Source organism: Aulonocara stuartgranti (assembly GCF_965226115.1).
Source record: "Aulonocara stuartgranti genome assembly, chromosome: 18".
In the NCBI taxonomy this organism is placed as follows: Eukaryota; Metazoa; Chordata; class Actinopteri; order Cichliformes; family Cichlidae; genus Aulonocara; species Aulonocara stuartgranti.
Window position 1 is genome coordinate 36436323 of NC_138954.1, and position 14683 is coordinate 36451005.

A 14683-nucleotide genomic window follows, 5' to 3' on the forward strand; every position below is an offset into this window, starting at 1 on the left:
CCCCCGCATCCTCAGGACCTTCTATCACTGTGCCATTGAGAGCATCCTCACTGGATGCATCACCACCTGGTATGGCAACAGCACCGCTTACAACCGCAAAGCTCTCCAGCGAGTAGTGCGGTGCTCTGAACGGATAATTGGAGGTGAGCTTCCCTCCCTCCAAGACATCTACAGGAAGCGGTGCCTGAGGAAAGCGGGGAGGATCATCAAGGACTCCAGTCACCCCAGCCATAAACTGTTCAGACTACTTCCATCAGGAAGGAGGTTCTGCAGCATCCGGTCCCGTACCAGCAGACTGAGAGACAGCTTTTTCCATCAGGCCATCAGACTGCTGAACACGTCATAGACACCTCAGCTTCACTACTGGAACTTCAACATTATGCACTCCATACTGTACAGTAATGCCACTGTTTTGCACATGTCTCAACTCTGTATATTTTATTTATTGTTTACTCTATTTAATTTGTAAAATATGTGTACACACACACACACACACACACACACACACGTAGAAAAATATTTAGTATACACATCCAGAAATGCATACACTATTATATATTGTACATATATTTATTAGTTTCAGATGTAGCCATTCTTGTATTTTGCACAACTCTGTTGCTTGTGAAGCTCGCACACAAGAATTTCACTCACATGTGCTGTACCAATGTACCTGCACATGTGATGTGACAATAAAAGTGATTTGATTTGATTTGATTTGATTTGCAACAAGCCATAACGGTTAGAACAGGACTGTGGTCACACTGAAGTGTTGTTCTTCATATGTGTAAATGCAGTAACCACTTACTGAGATGTAGACAGCAGCAAAGGCAGCCAGCGTAGCATGCTGGGAGGGGAAAGATTTCCTATAAAGCAGAGCGGCAGAGTGTTCTTGATGTTAATTATCATGTTCAGACAGCTGAGAACAATGCTGAATATTCATGTGCAACAGAAAAATGACTTTCAAAGAAACTTGGACGCGTGACGTGTGCGTGCTGACAAATCTGCCCGAGCAGGTGTTCAATAAGGAGGAAGGATAACCAGAAGGGCAACGGCTCAACCTGGTTTTTAATATCTGCTCTAGGTAAATGCAGCTTCTTAGCTAAAGCTTGATCTGTTGTCCTTAATATACCAAGTATGACGCAGTATAGTTCAGTAAAATGATTAAATGGGTCACTGAGTAGGTCTGTTTAATCTGTTTACAGATTTGCATAAAGGTTGCCTTTAATAATTATATTTTCATAACAGAAAGAACATTTTAATAATCTGAAGGAAATGGTGTTTGGAAAAAGATGCTCGAGATGACTGACAATGCCTTCTACATATAAATTTCAGTGACGTTGGTCAGCAGTTTGGCGTGTGCAGGCACAGTCTGTTACGCTCAACGTAAAACATACAGCTGAAACGCCCACAGTTTGGATTGTGGCTCTTGTTCAGTGCTTTATTATTATTGAAATGACAACATTTCTTTCATTCTATAGCTTCTGCTGTCCAATGTGTGTGCACTTTACAACTTGAGGCAGTACTAGTGTTTTGTGCAAAAACACACCCACATGCATCCACTCTCACACTCTCCCACACACAGTAAATCAAAGCCTCACCTGCCAGCATTGATGAGCCCTATGTCCTGTCCAGAGCAGATATCCTCTAGGATAAACGCTTCATCGCAGGTGGACATGTTAAGGTGGGTCAGGTTAGGTTTGCATACATCCAGCCAATAGGGAGTATGCTGGCCAGTGGATAGCTGAAGAATGTCTGTTATCAGTGCTGTCACACACAGGCCAAAGATATGGACACCTGTAAAAAAAGAAAGCTTTTACAATAGAGAACACTATACGCATTCATATAATACACCAACATATAATAGTCATATTACATAACATCGTTATTCAGTGGCTCCTATTAAGTGCTTGTTTATCTGCTCCAGACATGACAAGAGAAATTCTGTCCTCGTTCACAAACTTTATTTACGTGTTGGAGAATCAAAAATGTGCACGTACATGGATCAGAAAACCGCAGTCTGCAAGCACTTATCTGTAGGGATGGGTTCCGGTATCCGGGGCACCGGTTCTGACATAAACGGTAGTAACCAGACCGAAAAGCAGCGCACATTTCGGTGCTTTATTTCGGTGCCTTTTGTTTTTTCTTGAGATGTCATACACTTTGGATTCTAGCCAATCATTTTACCTTTCCAAGGATAGTAGGCGGGCCCAGGTACGTTCGTTCTTTTGAGCAGAGCTACAGATTAAAGGCAAAGGCGAAGTGGTCAAAGTCTGGCTGTACTTCACAGTAAAAGATGCAAACTCAGCAGCCTGCAACAAGTGCTTTAAGATGATACTGTGCAAAGGAGGTACAGCGGCTTGCAAAAGTATTCGGCCACTTGAACTTTCCCACATTTTGTCATATTACAGCCACAAACATGAATCAATGTTATTGGAATTCCAGGTGAAAGACCAACACAAAGTGGTGCACACGTGAGAAGTGGAACCAAAATCATACATGATTCCAAACATTTTTTACAAATAAATAACTGCAGAGTGGTGTGTGCGTAATTATTCAGCCCCGAGTCAATACTTTGTAGAACCAGCTTTTGCTGCAGTTCCAGCTGCCAGTCTTTTAGGGTTTGTCTCTACCAGCTTTGCACATCTACAGACTGAAATCTTTGCCCATTCTTCTTTGAAACAGCTCCAGCTCAGTCAGATTAGATGGACAGCGTTTGTGAACAGCAGTTTTCAGATCTTGCCACAGATTCTGGATTGGATTTAGATCTGGACTTTGACTGGGCCGTTCTAACACACGGATATGTTTTGTTTTAAACCATCCCATTGTTGCCCTGGCTTTATGTTTAGGGTCGTTGTCCTGCTGAAAGGTGAAGCTCCGCCCCAGTCTCAAGTCTTTTGCAGACTCCAAGAGGTTTTCTTCCAAGATTGCCCTGTATTTGGCTCCATCCATCTCCCCATCAACTCTGACCAGCTTCCCTGTCCCTGCTGAAGAGAAGCCCCCCCAGAGCATGATGCTGCCACCACCATATCTGACAGTGGGGATGGTTCAGAGTGATGTGCAGTGTTAGTTTTCCTCCACACATAGCGTTTTGCATTTTGGTCTCATCTGACCAGAGCAGCTTCTTCCACATGTTTGCTGTGTCCCCCACATGGCTTGTGGCAAACTGCAAACGGGACTTCTTATGGTTTCCTGTTAACAATGGCTTTCTTCTTGCCACTCTTCCATAAACGCCAACTTTGTGCAGTGCACGACTAATAGTTGTCCTATGGACAGATTCCCCCACCTGAGCTGTAGATCTCTGCAGCTCGTCCAGAGTCACCATGAGCCTCTTGGCTGCATTTCTGATCAGCGCTCTCCTTGTTCGGCCTGTGAGTTTAGGTGGACGGCCTTGTCTTGGTAGGTTTACAGTTGTGCCATACTCCTTCCCTTTCTGAATGATGGCTTGAACAGTGCTCTGTGGGATGTTCAAGGCTTGGGAAATCTTTGTGTAGCCTAAGCCTGCTTTAAATGTCTCAATAACTTTATCCCTGACCTGTCTGGTGTGTTCTTTGGACTTCATGGTGTTGTTGCTCCCAATATTCTCTCAGACAACCTCTGAGGCCGTCACAGAGCAGCTGTATCTGTACTGACATTAGATTACACACAGGTGCTCTCTGTTTAGTCATTAGCACTCATCAGGCAACGTCTATGTGCAACTGACTGCACTCAGACCGAAGGGGCTGAATAATTACGCACACCCCACTTTGCAGTTATTTATTTGTAAAAAATGTTTGGAGTCATGTCTGATTTTCCTTCCACTTCTCACGTGTGCACCACTTTGTGTTGGTCTTTCACCTGGAATTCCAATAACATTGATTCATGTTTGTGGCTGTAATGTGACAAAATGTGGGAAAGTTCAAGGGGCCCAATACTTTTGCAAGTCACTGTAAAACCTCGAATCTGATGAAACACCTGGTGACGCATAGCGTTTTTTAAAAGCCGAGAAATGCACCGTATTTGATAGCTTGCTGCGAGACCTCACACCGAGCACATCTACATCGGGTGTGGTGCCTGTTATCGGACCCGGAGATAGCAACCTCTCCCAAAAACCCGAAGAGGAGAGTCCTGGCCCCTAGCCCTGCCAGTGTAGCAGAAATGATGAGGATGATGATGCAGCAGCAGCCGTTCTTCTCTGCGTGAGTAGCTTAATGTTGTTCGTGTGTAATTTACGTTGAGTAGGCTAACCACGTTATTACATTAATGCATGTAAGGTGAACTAGCAAACATCATCATAGTTACATGCGGCTGTCCTCTTGTTTGATAGAGTGATACCATATACAGTGGAACCCTGACTTACGAAATTAATTTGTTCCAGAGGGTCTTTCGTAAGTCAAAATTTTCATAAGTCGAAGCACCCAGCTCCTTACCATGCATGGAGGGTTTCACCCCGAGTCCAGCATCCTGAGGCTGTACGCTAAGCAGAAGGAAGGGGGCCGGGGATGTCCAGGATGAGATAACGAACATCCACGAATACATCAGGAAGATGGCCCCAACTGACAGTGAATACCTCAGGCACCAGAAACCCAAGAAAGAGGAGAAACCATCATGGAAGGACAGGCCCCTGCACAGTATGTACCACCGGCAGATAGAGGAGGTGGCTGATATCCAGAAATCCTACCAGTGGCTGGACAAAGCTGGACTGAAAGACAGCACAGAGGCACTAATCATGGCAGCACAAGAACAAGCTCTGAGCACAAGATCCATAGAGGCTGGGGTCTATCACACCAGGCAAGACCCCAGGTGCAGGCTGTGTAAAGATGCCCCAGAGACAATCCAGCACATAACAGCAGGGTGCAAGATGCTAGCAGGCAAGGCATACACGGAACGCCATAACCAAGTGGCCGGCATAGTGTACAGGAACATCTGTGCCGAGTATAACCTGGAAGTCCCGAGGTCAAAATGGGAGATGCCCCCAAGGGTGGTGGAGAATGACCGAGCTAAGATCCTGTGGGACTTCCAGATACAGACGGACAAAATGGTGGTGGCTAACCAACCGGACATAGTGGTGGTAGACAAACAGAAGAAGACGGCGTAGTGATCGATGTAGCGGTTCCGAATGACAGCAATATCAGGAAGAAGGAACACGAGAAGCTGGAGAAATACCAAGGGCTCAGAGAAGAGCTCGAGAGGATGTGGAGGGTGAAGGTAACGGTGGTCCCCGTGGTAATCGGAGCACTAGGTGCGGTGACTCCCAAGCTAGGCGAGTGGCTCCAGCAGATCCCGGGAATAACATCGGAGATCTCTGTCCAGAAGAGCACAGTCCTGGGAACAGCTAAGATACTGCGCAGGACCCTCAAGCTCCCAGGCCTCTGGTAGAGGACCCGAGCCTGAAGGATTAACCGGGGGCAAGCGGGGAATTTTTTGTGTATATTACACACAGGTGTATATAGATTAGAGAAGCGTCCTTGGCCTTGGCTGTGATAACATAATGTTCTATATATATGCCCCTGAAGTTAATACATCTTTTGGCAACAACACACTGTGGAATGCATACCAACGTCAAATATCTCAATGGCTGATTTCAAGTAACCATGCAGTATAAAAATATAAACTTTTTGGTTAAGGAAGTGTATCTTGCATAAAATTAAGCTAAACAAAAAAAGGTGGAGTGCTCCGCTGTGATGACTCATTATTAAGGAGCAGCTGAGAGAACCTCCTTTCTGTTCCACATAGCAAAGTTAGTGGTTCTTTTTGCAGTTGCTTTTCAATCTATTAGTGTTTCGGTTCTTGTTGGAGCAAGTAAATGATACATATAATCAGTGAATATGTCCTCCTACCTATGAAGCGTACAGCCCTGCGAATGTAGGAGTTGAAATTGCAGCCTGCAGCATTGATGTTGGCCTCAGTCTGACTGGCTGATGACTTCCTGGACAGATAGCAGTACAGGATCGCTTCTCCTATCAGAATCTATACACAAAGAAATCAAAGAGTGTTGGCAAAGCAGATTTTTTTGTGATCTGAAAGTTTCTCTGATGTGCTGAGGGCATTTATATATTATTTACTTACAAGTGAAAAATCTGGAGAATAAATGAAGAAGAACATAAAATTTGGTTAAACCTTAGCCAAACTTGAAAGTGGACTTAGACTTTAAGTGAAACTAAGTTGCACACGCAATAACACATTGCTTCTTTGATAAATGAGAACTACATATTAGTAATAACGACTCAGTAGTTTTGCTGACGCCGTCACGTTGGCTGTGTTGGTCCACAAATGCAGGACTTCAAAGGCAAAAAGTAAAACTCAAAACAGCTTTATTGCTGAGCAATCCAAAACAAACAAACACATAATCGAAAATAATCCTGACAAGACATGTTGCATCTTCAAAAACAAAAATAAAATAACTGAGCCTTACACCGGAGTATCGTTGCAACTTGTTTACTGAACCTTCTTTTCAGTACATGTACAGAACATCAGTGTCCATTTTAGTGCCTCCTACAGAACACTCTCTTCTTCCTCTTTCTTACAACATAAATGTAACACAGAACCAATACTGCCTCTCCTGGCATTACCATTGTAACGACACACTCATTCTGTTTCTTTCAGATGAATAACAGGAACATAGGATGTAGGTATCTATGAATAATAACTATTATGCATACTCATATATAACCAACTAATTTCCTGCGATACCACATCTCCTCCCCCCTTAAGTCAACAACTCCCTGGACTTACAAAATAACTGCTTATGTAAAGAATGCTTAACAAGCAATCAACACGTAATTAAGGTAACCATACAACTGTACATATGTTTCAATGTTTCTTTTTCCTTTTTCTTTTTTTTTTAATAACTAGGAAGGTACGTCCTTCCTGTGAGATCAGAGCGCATTGTTGCTCTATTCCTGGAAGATCTCACTCTACCTAACAAAGTCCTTTAAAGTCTCTCTCTCTCTGGGAACGTCACAACACTGGTGTCATTAAGGAGTCTCCGGGAGCCGGAGTCTCCGGAGCATAAGGCAACTCCGTTGCCGGAGGTTGTGGCGATGTGTCCAACTCTGATGGCAAGCAGCACTCAGGCACTGCTTCTTTGTCATGCAATGGCTCCACCTCCCTGTCTGGTGTACTGGGAACAGTGTCAGCCACTCTTGCTCTCACCTAATTGATGTGCCGCTTCACAGTTTGACCTGATCCAATGGTAACAATGTAAGACACTGGACCCGATGCTCTCACAATGACTGCGGGAATCCACTTCGGGCCATAGGAGTAGTTTCTGATGAAGACCTTGTCTCCTGGTGTGAAACTTCTCAGTCTTTTCTTGGTGTCATGATTTTCTTTCTGTTTCAATTGTTTGTGCTGCACTTTTGTTTTCACATCAGACATGAGAAAGTCCAAAACTGATCTGAGTCTCCGTGACATCATCAGAAATCGGGACAGTCTGGTTTGCAAGGTATCACCTTTGACTTTCTTCATCCCCTCCTTAAAGGTCTGGACCGCCCTCTCAGCCAGCCCATTTGAAGAAGGGTGGAAAGGTGCTGATCTCACATGGTCAATTCCATTCTGCTTCATGAATGACTCAAATTCAGCACTTGTGAAACATGTTCCATTGTCTGAAACTAACATTTTAGGTAGTCCAAACACACTGAAACTCTGGCGCAGTTTCTCTATAGTTACCTGTAATGTAGAGGATTTCACAGGGTAAATGTCCATCCACTTGGAATGAGCATCCACAATGATTAGAAACATCTCCCCGAGGAAAGGCCCTGCATAGTCCACATGGATTCTGGACCATGGGGACTCCAGCCACATCATGCGGGGAACCAGAGATTTTGAGATGATCAATTGTATCTTTTAAAGCAGAATAAGACACTGGCTCAAACTGTTGGAAGACAGTCAAGCATTCAGAGGCTGGAACTGGGTCTAAAACTGATGATGAATGAGATGGATGAGAAGCCGTTAGAGCTGAGATTTTATCAGAGAAATACTTTAAAAATTTATCACAAAGAGCAGGGGAGGCGTCCCTATAAGTGATAGTGCAAGGGTTTATCACAGAGTTAAAAGTATTAAAAAGGGCTCGGGGTTGTGGCTATTAGTCATAATAATGCTAGACAAAAAGGCAGATTTTAACAGACTTTTGATACTTAGATAAACAATTATGGAGGATGTCCAAAGAGACGTGGAGTTTGTCTTTCCTCCATTTTCTTTCAGCACGACAACCTTCACGCCTGAGGGCGCGAGTAGTATAATTTAGCCAGGGTTGTTTAATCCTCAGAGGTGCCACAGAGTTAAGAATGTCAGTGCATGTAGTATAAAAGAGGTTAGCAAGCTCATCCGCTGATAAAACCCCATTACAGTTAGCAGCAGAGAGGGGAGAGTCAAGGAAAGCATTAATGAAGTAGGCGATTGACTGGGAGTTAATCGTGCGCGTTTGCCGCACAGGACCATCACTGTTCAAATCCACATCGCTCGCTACAGTATTAAACAAAACCGGAAAGTGATCTGAAATCCCAAAGTCCTCTATGTCCGTGATGCAAATATCCAGACCATAAGACCAAATCAAGTATATGACCTTTAGTGTGAGTTGGTTCACTTACCCACTGGGTGAGATTGAGGGTGCTAATAAGAGCGAGGAAATCCTTAGCTAGCGAACTGTCCTCACAGCAAACATGAATGTTGAAGTCACCGACAATTAGTATACAGTCATAACGTAGCACAAGGCTCCCCAGCAGATCAGCAAATTCTGGAAGAAAATCCTTGATAAGTTTCGGGGGGCGATACACCACAGCGCAGAGGATGGAGGGGACGCAGTTCACTTCCAATAACTGCACCTCAAAACTGGGGTACAGAACAGGTGGCAGCTGCCGACATCGAAGTTTGTTTTTAAAAACTGAAGCTAGCCCTCCACCTCTTCCAGTGGTCCGGGGTGAGCTAATAAAAGCATAGTCAGGTAGGAGCAGCTCCGAGAAGGGAAAAAGTTCGCCGGGGCGAAGCCAAGTTTCCGTCAGGAATAAGAAATCCAGTCCCGACGATAGAATATCATTTAAAATAAAAAACAATAAAAAAAAAAAAAAATATTCGTCAATGACCTTGTATTTAGTAAGACCATACGGAGAGTGGTCACACTGTTACTGGTAGGAAAACGCCGCAGCAGGCGAAGGTTGCCAAGATTCGCACCTCCTCTGGAGGACTGCACCCAGCACCAAGCGGGCGGAGGATCAGCTGGGAGATCCAGGTAACCATAAGGGCCAACAGGGCGAATCCAGCGATGACAGAACAGTCTGAAGTTAGCATGGTCCCGGAGGGCAGGAATAATAATAATAATAATAATGGATTGGATTTATATAGCGCTTTTCAATACACCCAAAGCGCTTTACAATACCACTATTCATTTAGATGAATAGATGACAAGATGTTTATAGAATAGCAATCATTTGTTGCAACATAGGACTTTAAAAAGGCCTTGATACGAACACGGATGCCGCCACGTTTACCCCATCTCCGTGAACGTTTCCTTTGAGAGAAGGTAGATGGTAAGTGGCGGAGGTAATCAGGAAAGTCCTTCGAAAGCGGAGGAGGATTCTCAGGTCTCCATTTAAAATCTTGTGTCTGGTAGTCCAAAGGCCAGAGATTCAAAAGAGTTTGGCGATCATAGGTAACTCACGTGGAGCGTGAGATATGTGAAGACTTATCAAAGTGTCTGAAATGTAACATTCCAGCCTCCCCTTTAGTATGCTTGCTGGGCAACTTGGATGAGGTCACTGCAGAAATAAACACAGCCCACGTTGTCTTTACGGCCCTATGCATTACCAAGAAAATGGTCCTCATTAACTGGAAAAATAAAAATAATCTTAATTCTAACCAATATAGAAACCATCTAATAGATCACATTAGTCTTGATACAACATCTGCCATCACATTTGATCAATCCCTTTGGGCTCCTTTGATCGGCTTCATCACCTAGTGGGGGTGGGGGATCATGGTTTGGTACTGCCTTCGCTATTGTGGTTGATATGGGGGTAGGGACGGCCTTAGGGCATCTGGGGAGTCCCTAGGGATGTTTCCCTAGAGGGCCTAACCCGGGGGATGTGGCCATGGCCTGGTTAGGAGCTCTGGGGGCTCTTAGATGGTGCTTTCCTTGTGGCTGCCTACAGCTGAGATGGGGGAGGGTCTGTGCTGGAGGACGTTGGTTACTGGCCTGGTAGCCTGGCTGCCCCTGGGAGGGTCCGGGACGGGCGTGGAGGCTTGGGGGTCTGGGAGTGCTCCGCCCCCCGGTCTGGGGTGCTGGCCGGGCCTTGGGAGCTTGGGTCCTGGCTGTTGTGTCGCCGGAGCAGTGGGCGGGTGGGTGCAGGGGGGCTCAGCCCCAGTGCAGGGGACCTCTGGTGCATCGGCCCTACTAGGGGGCTCTCTAACTGGTGGGGAGGTTGTTATATCTTTGCAGGTGGTCTCCTCACTACAGGAGCTCATTCTGCAGGTGGGGGGAGAGATATAGAAGAGGTGGAGAATGAACTCAACCTGTGTGTCTATTGTCTTGTGTAGTTTGGGAGATGATTGGATGATAGGGTGGGTGCAGTTTTCTCTGGGGTGGAGTCGAGTGGCCTGCCCCGGACTCTGTGGGGCTGGGCGGTGCTGCTGCTGCGGGCCCCGGTCCGGATGGGCCTGGGCCCCCTTGCCCTGGTGGGTTCCAGAGTGTGGGGGTGCCTACTGGGGTCAGTGGGGGAGCTGGCCCCAGGGAGGGGCCGCTTGCCCCTCCCTTTCTTCCCTCCCCATCCTCAGCTGCCTCCCTATTCCCGCTCTACCACACCCACTCACACACGCAGGGCTTGGGGTGCAGGTATGTCACCAGGGTGCAGGGGAGGCACTCCCCCTCTGTCCCCTTCTGGCCGCCTGTGCCTCAATTTTATTCTGCAACCTAGACATCCACATCACTCTCACATAACACATACATATAGGGCCTTGGGGATGGGCACGTTTTACAGCATCCAGAGGATGGTCGGTGTACTCCAACCCTACCCTCAATTTTAATTGCATTTAGACACTGAGGGTTTTCGGGAGGAGCCGGGCTGCTCTCTGAGAGGAAGCTAGTACCATGCTCTCCTGAGTTTTAAATGCACTTTAGAACAGCACACAGCAACACTACATATGAGCGGGCATAGGGAGGTTTGAGGTCTTCACTCACACTGGTTCTGTTAGCCGTCAGGGCTGGGGGGCTGGGAGGAGGTGCTGGCCGTCAGACTGGGGTCTGGGATGCGGGGCCTCCCTGCTACTGCAGATAAGGAGGTGGTCCGCTTGCCTCCACCCCAGAGAGAAGGGTTACATCTCCTGGGTCTAGGTGCGGCTTGCCCCTCTGAGGGCGGGGTTACCTGGACCTGGGATATAGAGTATGTTTGGGGAGTGTGACTGTCTGTGCAGTGTCTATTTGTGTCTGTCTACACGTGGGGTGAGTGCCGAGTACTTGGTTGTGCATATGGGGTGGGAATGCACATTTGTGTCTGCGTGCGCCTGTTCGTCTGTGTCTATATGTCAGGTTGGGTCTTAGACTCAACCTCTCTGGGTACATCTCAGGCCCTCTAAAGTACGGAGGCCTATCTCCCCTCACCACACTCCCTGCCGGTGGCTGATGCCCTCAGACGTTGGTGCATTGGTGGTCCTTGTCGCCTGGGGCTAGGCGCTCTTGTATGTACCGGCTCACTCCTGGTGGCCGATTGGCGGGGCCGGGCGCCTGTGGCCTGGCTGGGCTCCTTCCGGGGGGTGGGATGCCCTCTGGCCTCTGGGCCTGAAGCTCGGTCCTCTCTGGCACAGCTGGCTACCGGCCGAGCCTGCGGGCACGCCACTGCAACCCCCTCTGGCCTCTGCTCCGTAGCTGCGGGGTGACCTCTCGTTTGGGGCTCTACTCAGCTCTTCCCAGGAGGGTGGCATGGTTCCCCCCCCCCCTTTGGTGGTCCTCCTCGGGTCCTTGTACTCTGGGGCCTGGATCTCCTCCATACCTGCTTCATACCCTGGAGGACGGGGCTGTGGCCCCCCCACACTCCCTAGCAGATCGTTACATGGAGAAACCTTTGGAATACAAGCATGCTGATCCACACAGGTATGCACACAGGTGTACACACGGGTGTTCACAGACGCGGACTACACCTTTCTTGGCTGCTGCCTCAAAGCACATTGTGCGCTGTCTATCTTGCGTGCTGCACAATATTGTTTAATATTTAGTATCTACTGTTATCTACTGCTAGCTAGTTTATTGTGATGGTGCTGTTTTTATTATGTTGCTCTTTTTTTGTTTGTTTTCTCTTCTGTTTTTTTTTCTCCATACAGGTGATCCAGGTGTTTTGTTTGTTTTTCTTTCTTTCTTCCCCCCTTCTCACCGTCTCTTCTGCCCTTTGGTTTTCTCTCTCTCCCTCTCTTTCTTTCATTCTCTCTCCCTGTCCTATCCCCCAGTCATGTCTGTCCCGTTTGTAGCAACCGAAAATAAAATAAATTCATAATTATAATAAAGGTCAATCAAATGGACCAATATGGCAAGGCCATGATGATCCACTTAGTAAAATAAATCCGCTTGGCATCTTTCTGGGCCTTAAGACAACAATTCTGATGCAAAAGATCCAAACGGGAAACAAAAAAAAAAGTAACGTGCAGACATCAGGGCAGCACATAGAGAGAAGACGATAAACAACAAACAACAGCGCAGGAGACGGCTTGCCGTGAACACTGGCGCCATCTTGCCACACTGACTGACTTAACACTTGCTGAAGTGTTTTTTCTGTTGTTTTGACTCGGTGCAGCTTTCTGTTGTTACGACTGTTTTTCACTTCACTTCAGTCCAATTTCATTTCCTCAAGCCAAACTTGACCTAGCAAGTTGGGGCCGTCGCCTTCGACCACCACCGGGGGCAGATATTTTTTCTGCTGCTTGTATTTGACGCTGACTCGTGTTGCACCAATCACCTTAACAGGATCCCCTGTATAAGTTTCCAGCTTGATTTTGATGGGCTGCAGGCTGGGGGACTTGCTGTCTTTCCCTGTTTCTCTGAATGTTGCTTCGTTCATGACTGTTAGGCAACATCCAGTGTCAATTTCAAAGTTCACCTTTGTTCCATCAATTTGCATATCCACAGTGTAGGGGTCTACTCTTCTCAAGTGTACCACACTGCCACGCCCTAACTTGAACAGTTTTCTTTTGTGCCCTTGACTGCACTTGACACAGTTCAACATGAAAGAGTCATCTTTCATGTTTCTCGCCCACATTGTGAGTACTGTAGTGTGAACTCTGCTTTTTTTCTTTCTTTACATATGTCGATCCATACTTTTTCTGGTTCAGTTTAGTCTTGCTTCTACAAGCTCTAGCTATGTGTCCCACTTTACCACAAGCATGACATTTTTCTTGTTTGTACTTACAGTCTGCTGCTGTGTGCTTGGTTTCTTTGCAACGATAACACTCTTTACTTTCTCCTTTAAAGGTACGACTCTGGTGAGACTGAAACATTTTGCTGACGCCCCTGAGGTCTGCAGATCCTGTGCATTTTTATTTGCAGTCTCCATGGCTACTGCAATTGACAGAGCCTTGTCAAAAGTGAGATCTATTTCTGACAAGAGACATCTCTGAATTCGGTCATCCTTAATTCCGCAGACGATCCTATCTCTCAACATCTGTTGTAACGTGTTGCCATAGTTACAATCCTGCGCCAGGCGACGCAGCTCCGCTACATATTCCATGACGGTTTCATTCGGCTTGCGGGAGCAAGAGTCGAACTTATACCTTTGCACAATTTCACTGGGCTTCGGATCGAAGTGATTTTTCATCAGAAGCACCAGCTCTTGGAAGGTTTTGTCTTTGGGCTTGGCCAGGCTGAGAAGCTGTACGTCGCTGCTCCGACGACACTTATTAATATCGCTCTTTGTTTCTCTGCATCGTCGATCTCGTTAGCTGCGAAAAACTGATCGAGTATTTCCGCATACTCATCCCACGTCTGATTCTTTGGATCGAACTCTACTAGCGTGCCAATTGTAGCCATTTCCGCTTCGAGGTTACTGCCTTCTATTTCCAGCCGAAAACTTTTGCATTCTTTGAAAAGCTAGCCAAACCTGTAGCCGACTCCATCACTTTTTTTCTTCTTCTCTTTTCTTTCAGTCCGGTTGCCCCAAACTCCTTCCCCCTAAACGTCCTCGTCGCCAAAAGGATGTTGCAAAACAAAAATAAAATAACTGAGCCTTACACCGGAGAATCGTTGCAACTTGTTTACTGAACCTTCTTTTCAGTACATGTACAGAACATCAGTGTCCATTTTACTGCGTCCCACAGGGCACTCTCTTCTTCCACTTTCTTACAACATAAATGTAACACAGAACCAATACTGCCTCTCCTGGCATTACCATTGTAACGACACACTCATTCTGTTTCTTTCAGATGAATAACAGGAACTTAGGATGCAGGTATCTATGAATAATAACTATTATGCATACTCATATATTTATATAACCAACTAATTTCCTGCGATACCACAAAACAGAAACTAGGAAGCCTGACCTCAAATGAGGCAACATGGATCCCGCGTGGATCACAGCGGGGATCGCAACAGGGATCCCGCGTGGATCGCAACGGGGATCGCAACAGGGATCCCGCGTGGATCGCAGCGGGGATCGCAACAGGGATCCCGCGTGGATCGCAACGGGGATCGCAACATGGATCCCGTGTCGATCGCAACGGGGATCCCGCG

At 46.5% G+C, this 14683-nt stretch overlaps 1 protein-coding gene across 3 annotated transcripts in view; it reads right to left on the reverse strand.

Moving 5' to 3' along the window:
* LOC309693618 (phospholipid phosphatase-related protein type 4-like) overlaps positions 1 to 14683 on the reverse strand; it is an 80094-nt gene that overhangs the window by 30801 nt on the left and 34610 nt on the right. For all 3 annotated transcript variants that reach the window (XM_082513019.1, XM_082513018.1, XM_082513020.1), the window contains 3 exons: positions 5817 to 5946; positions 1599 to 1794; positions 806 to 863 (listed from right to left, as the gene is read on the reverse strand). In XM_082513019.1, coding sequence (XP_082369145.1) covers positions 806 to 863; positions 1599 to 1794; positions 5817 to 5946 — 384 coding nt within the window. The remainder of the gene's footprint in view (positions 1 to 805; positions 864 to 1598; positions 1795 to 5816; positions 5947 to 14683) is intronic.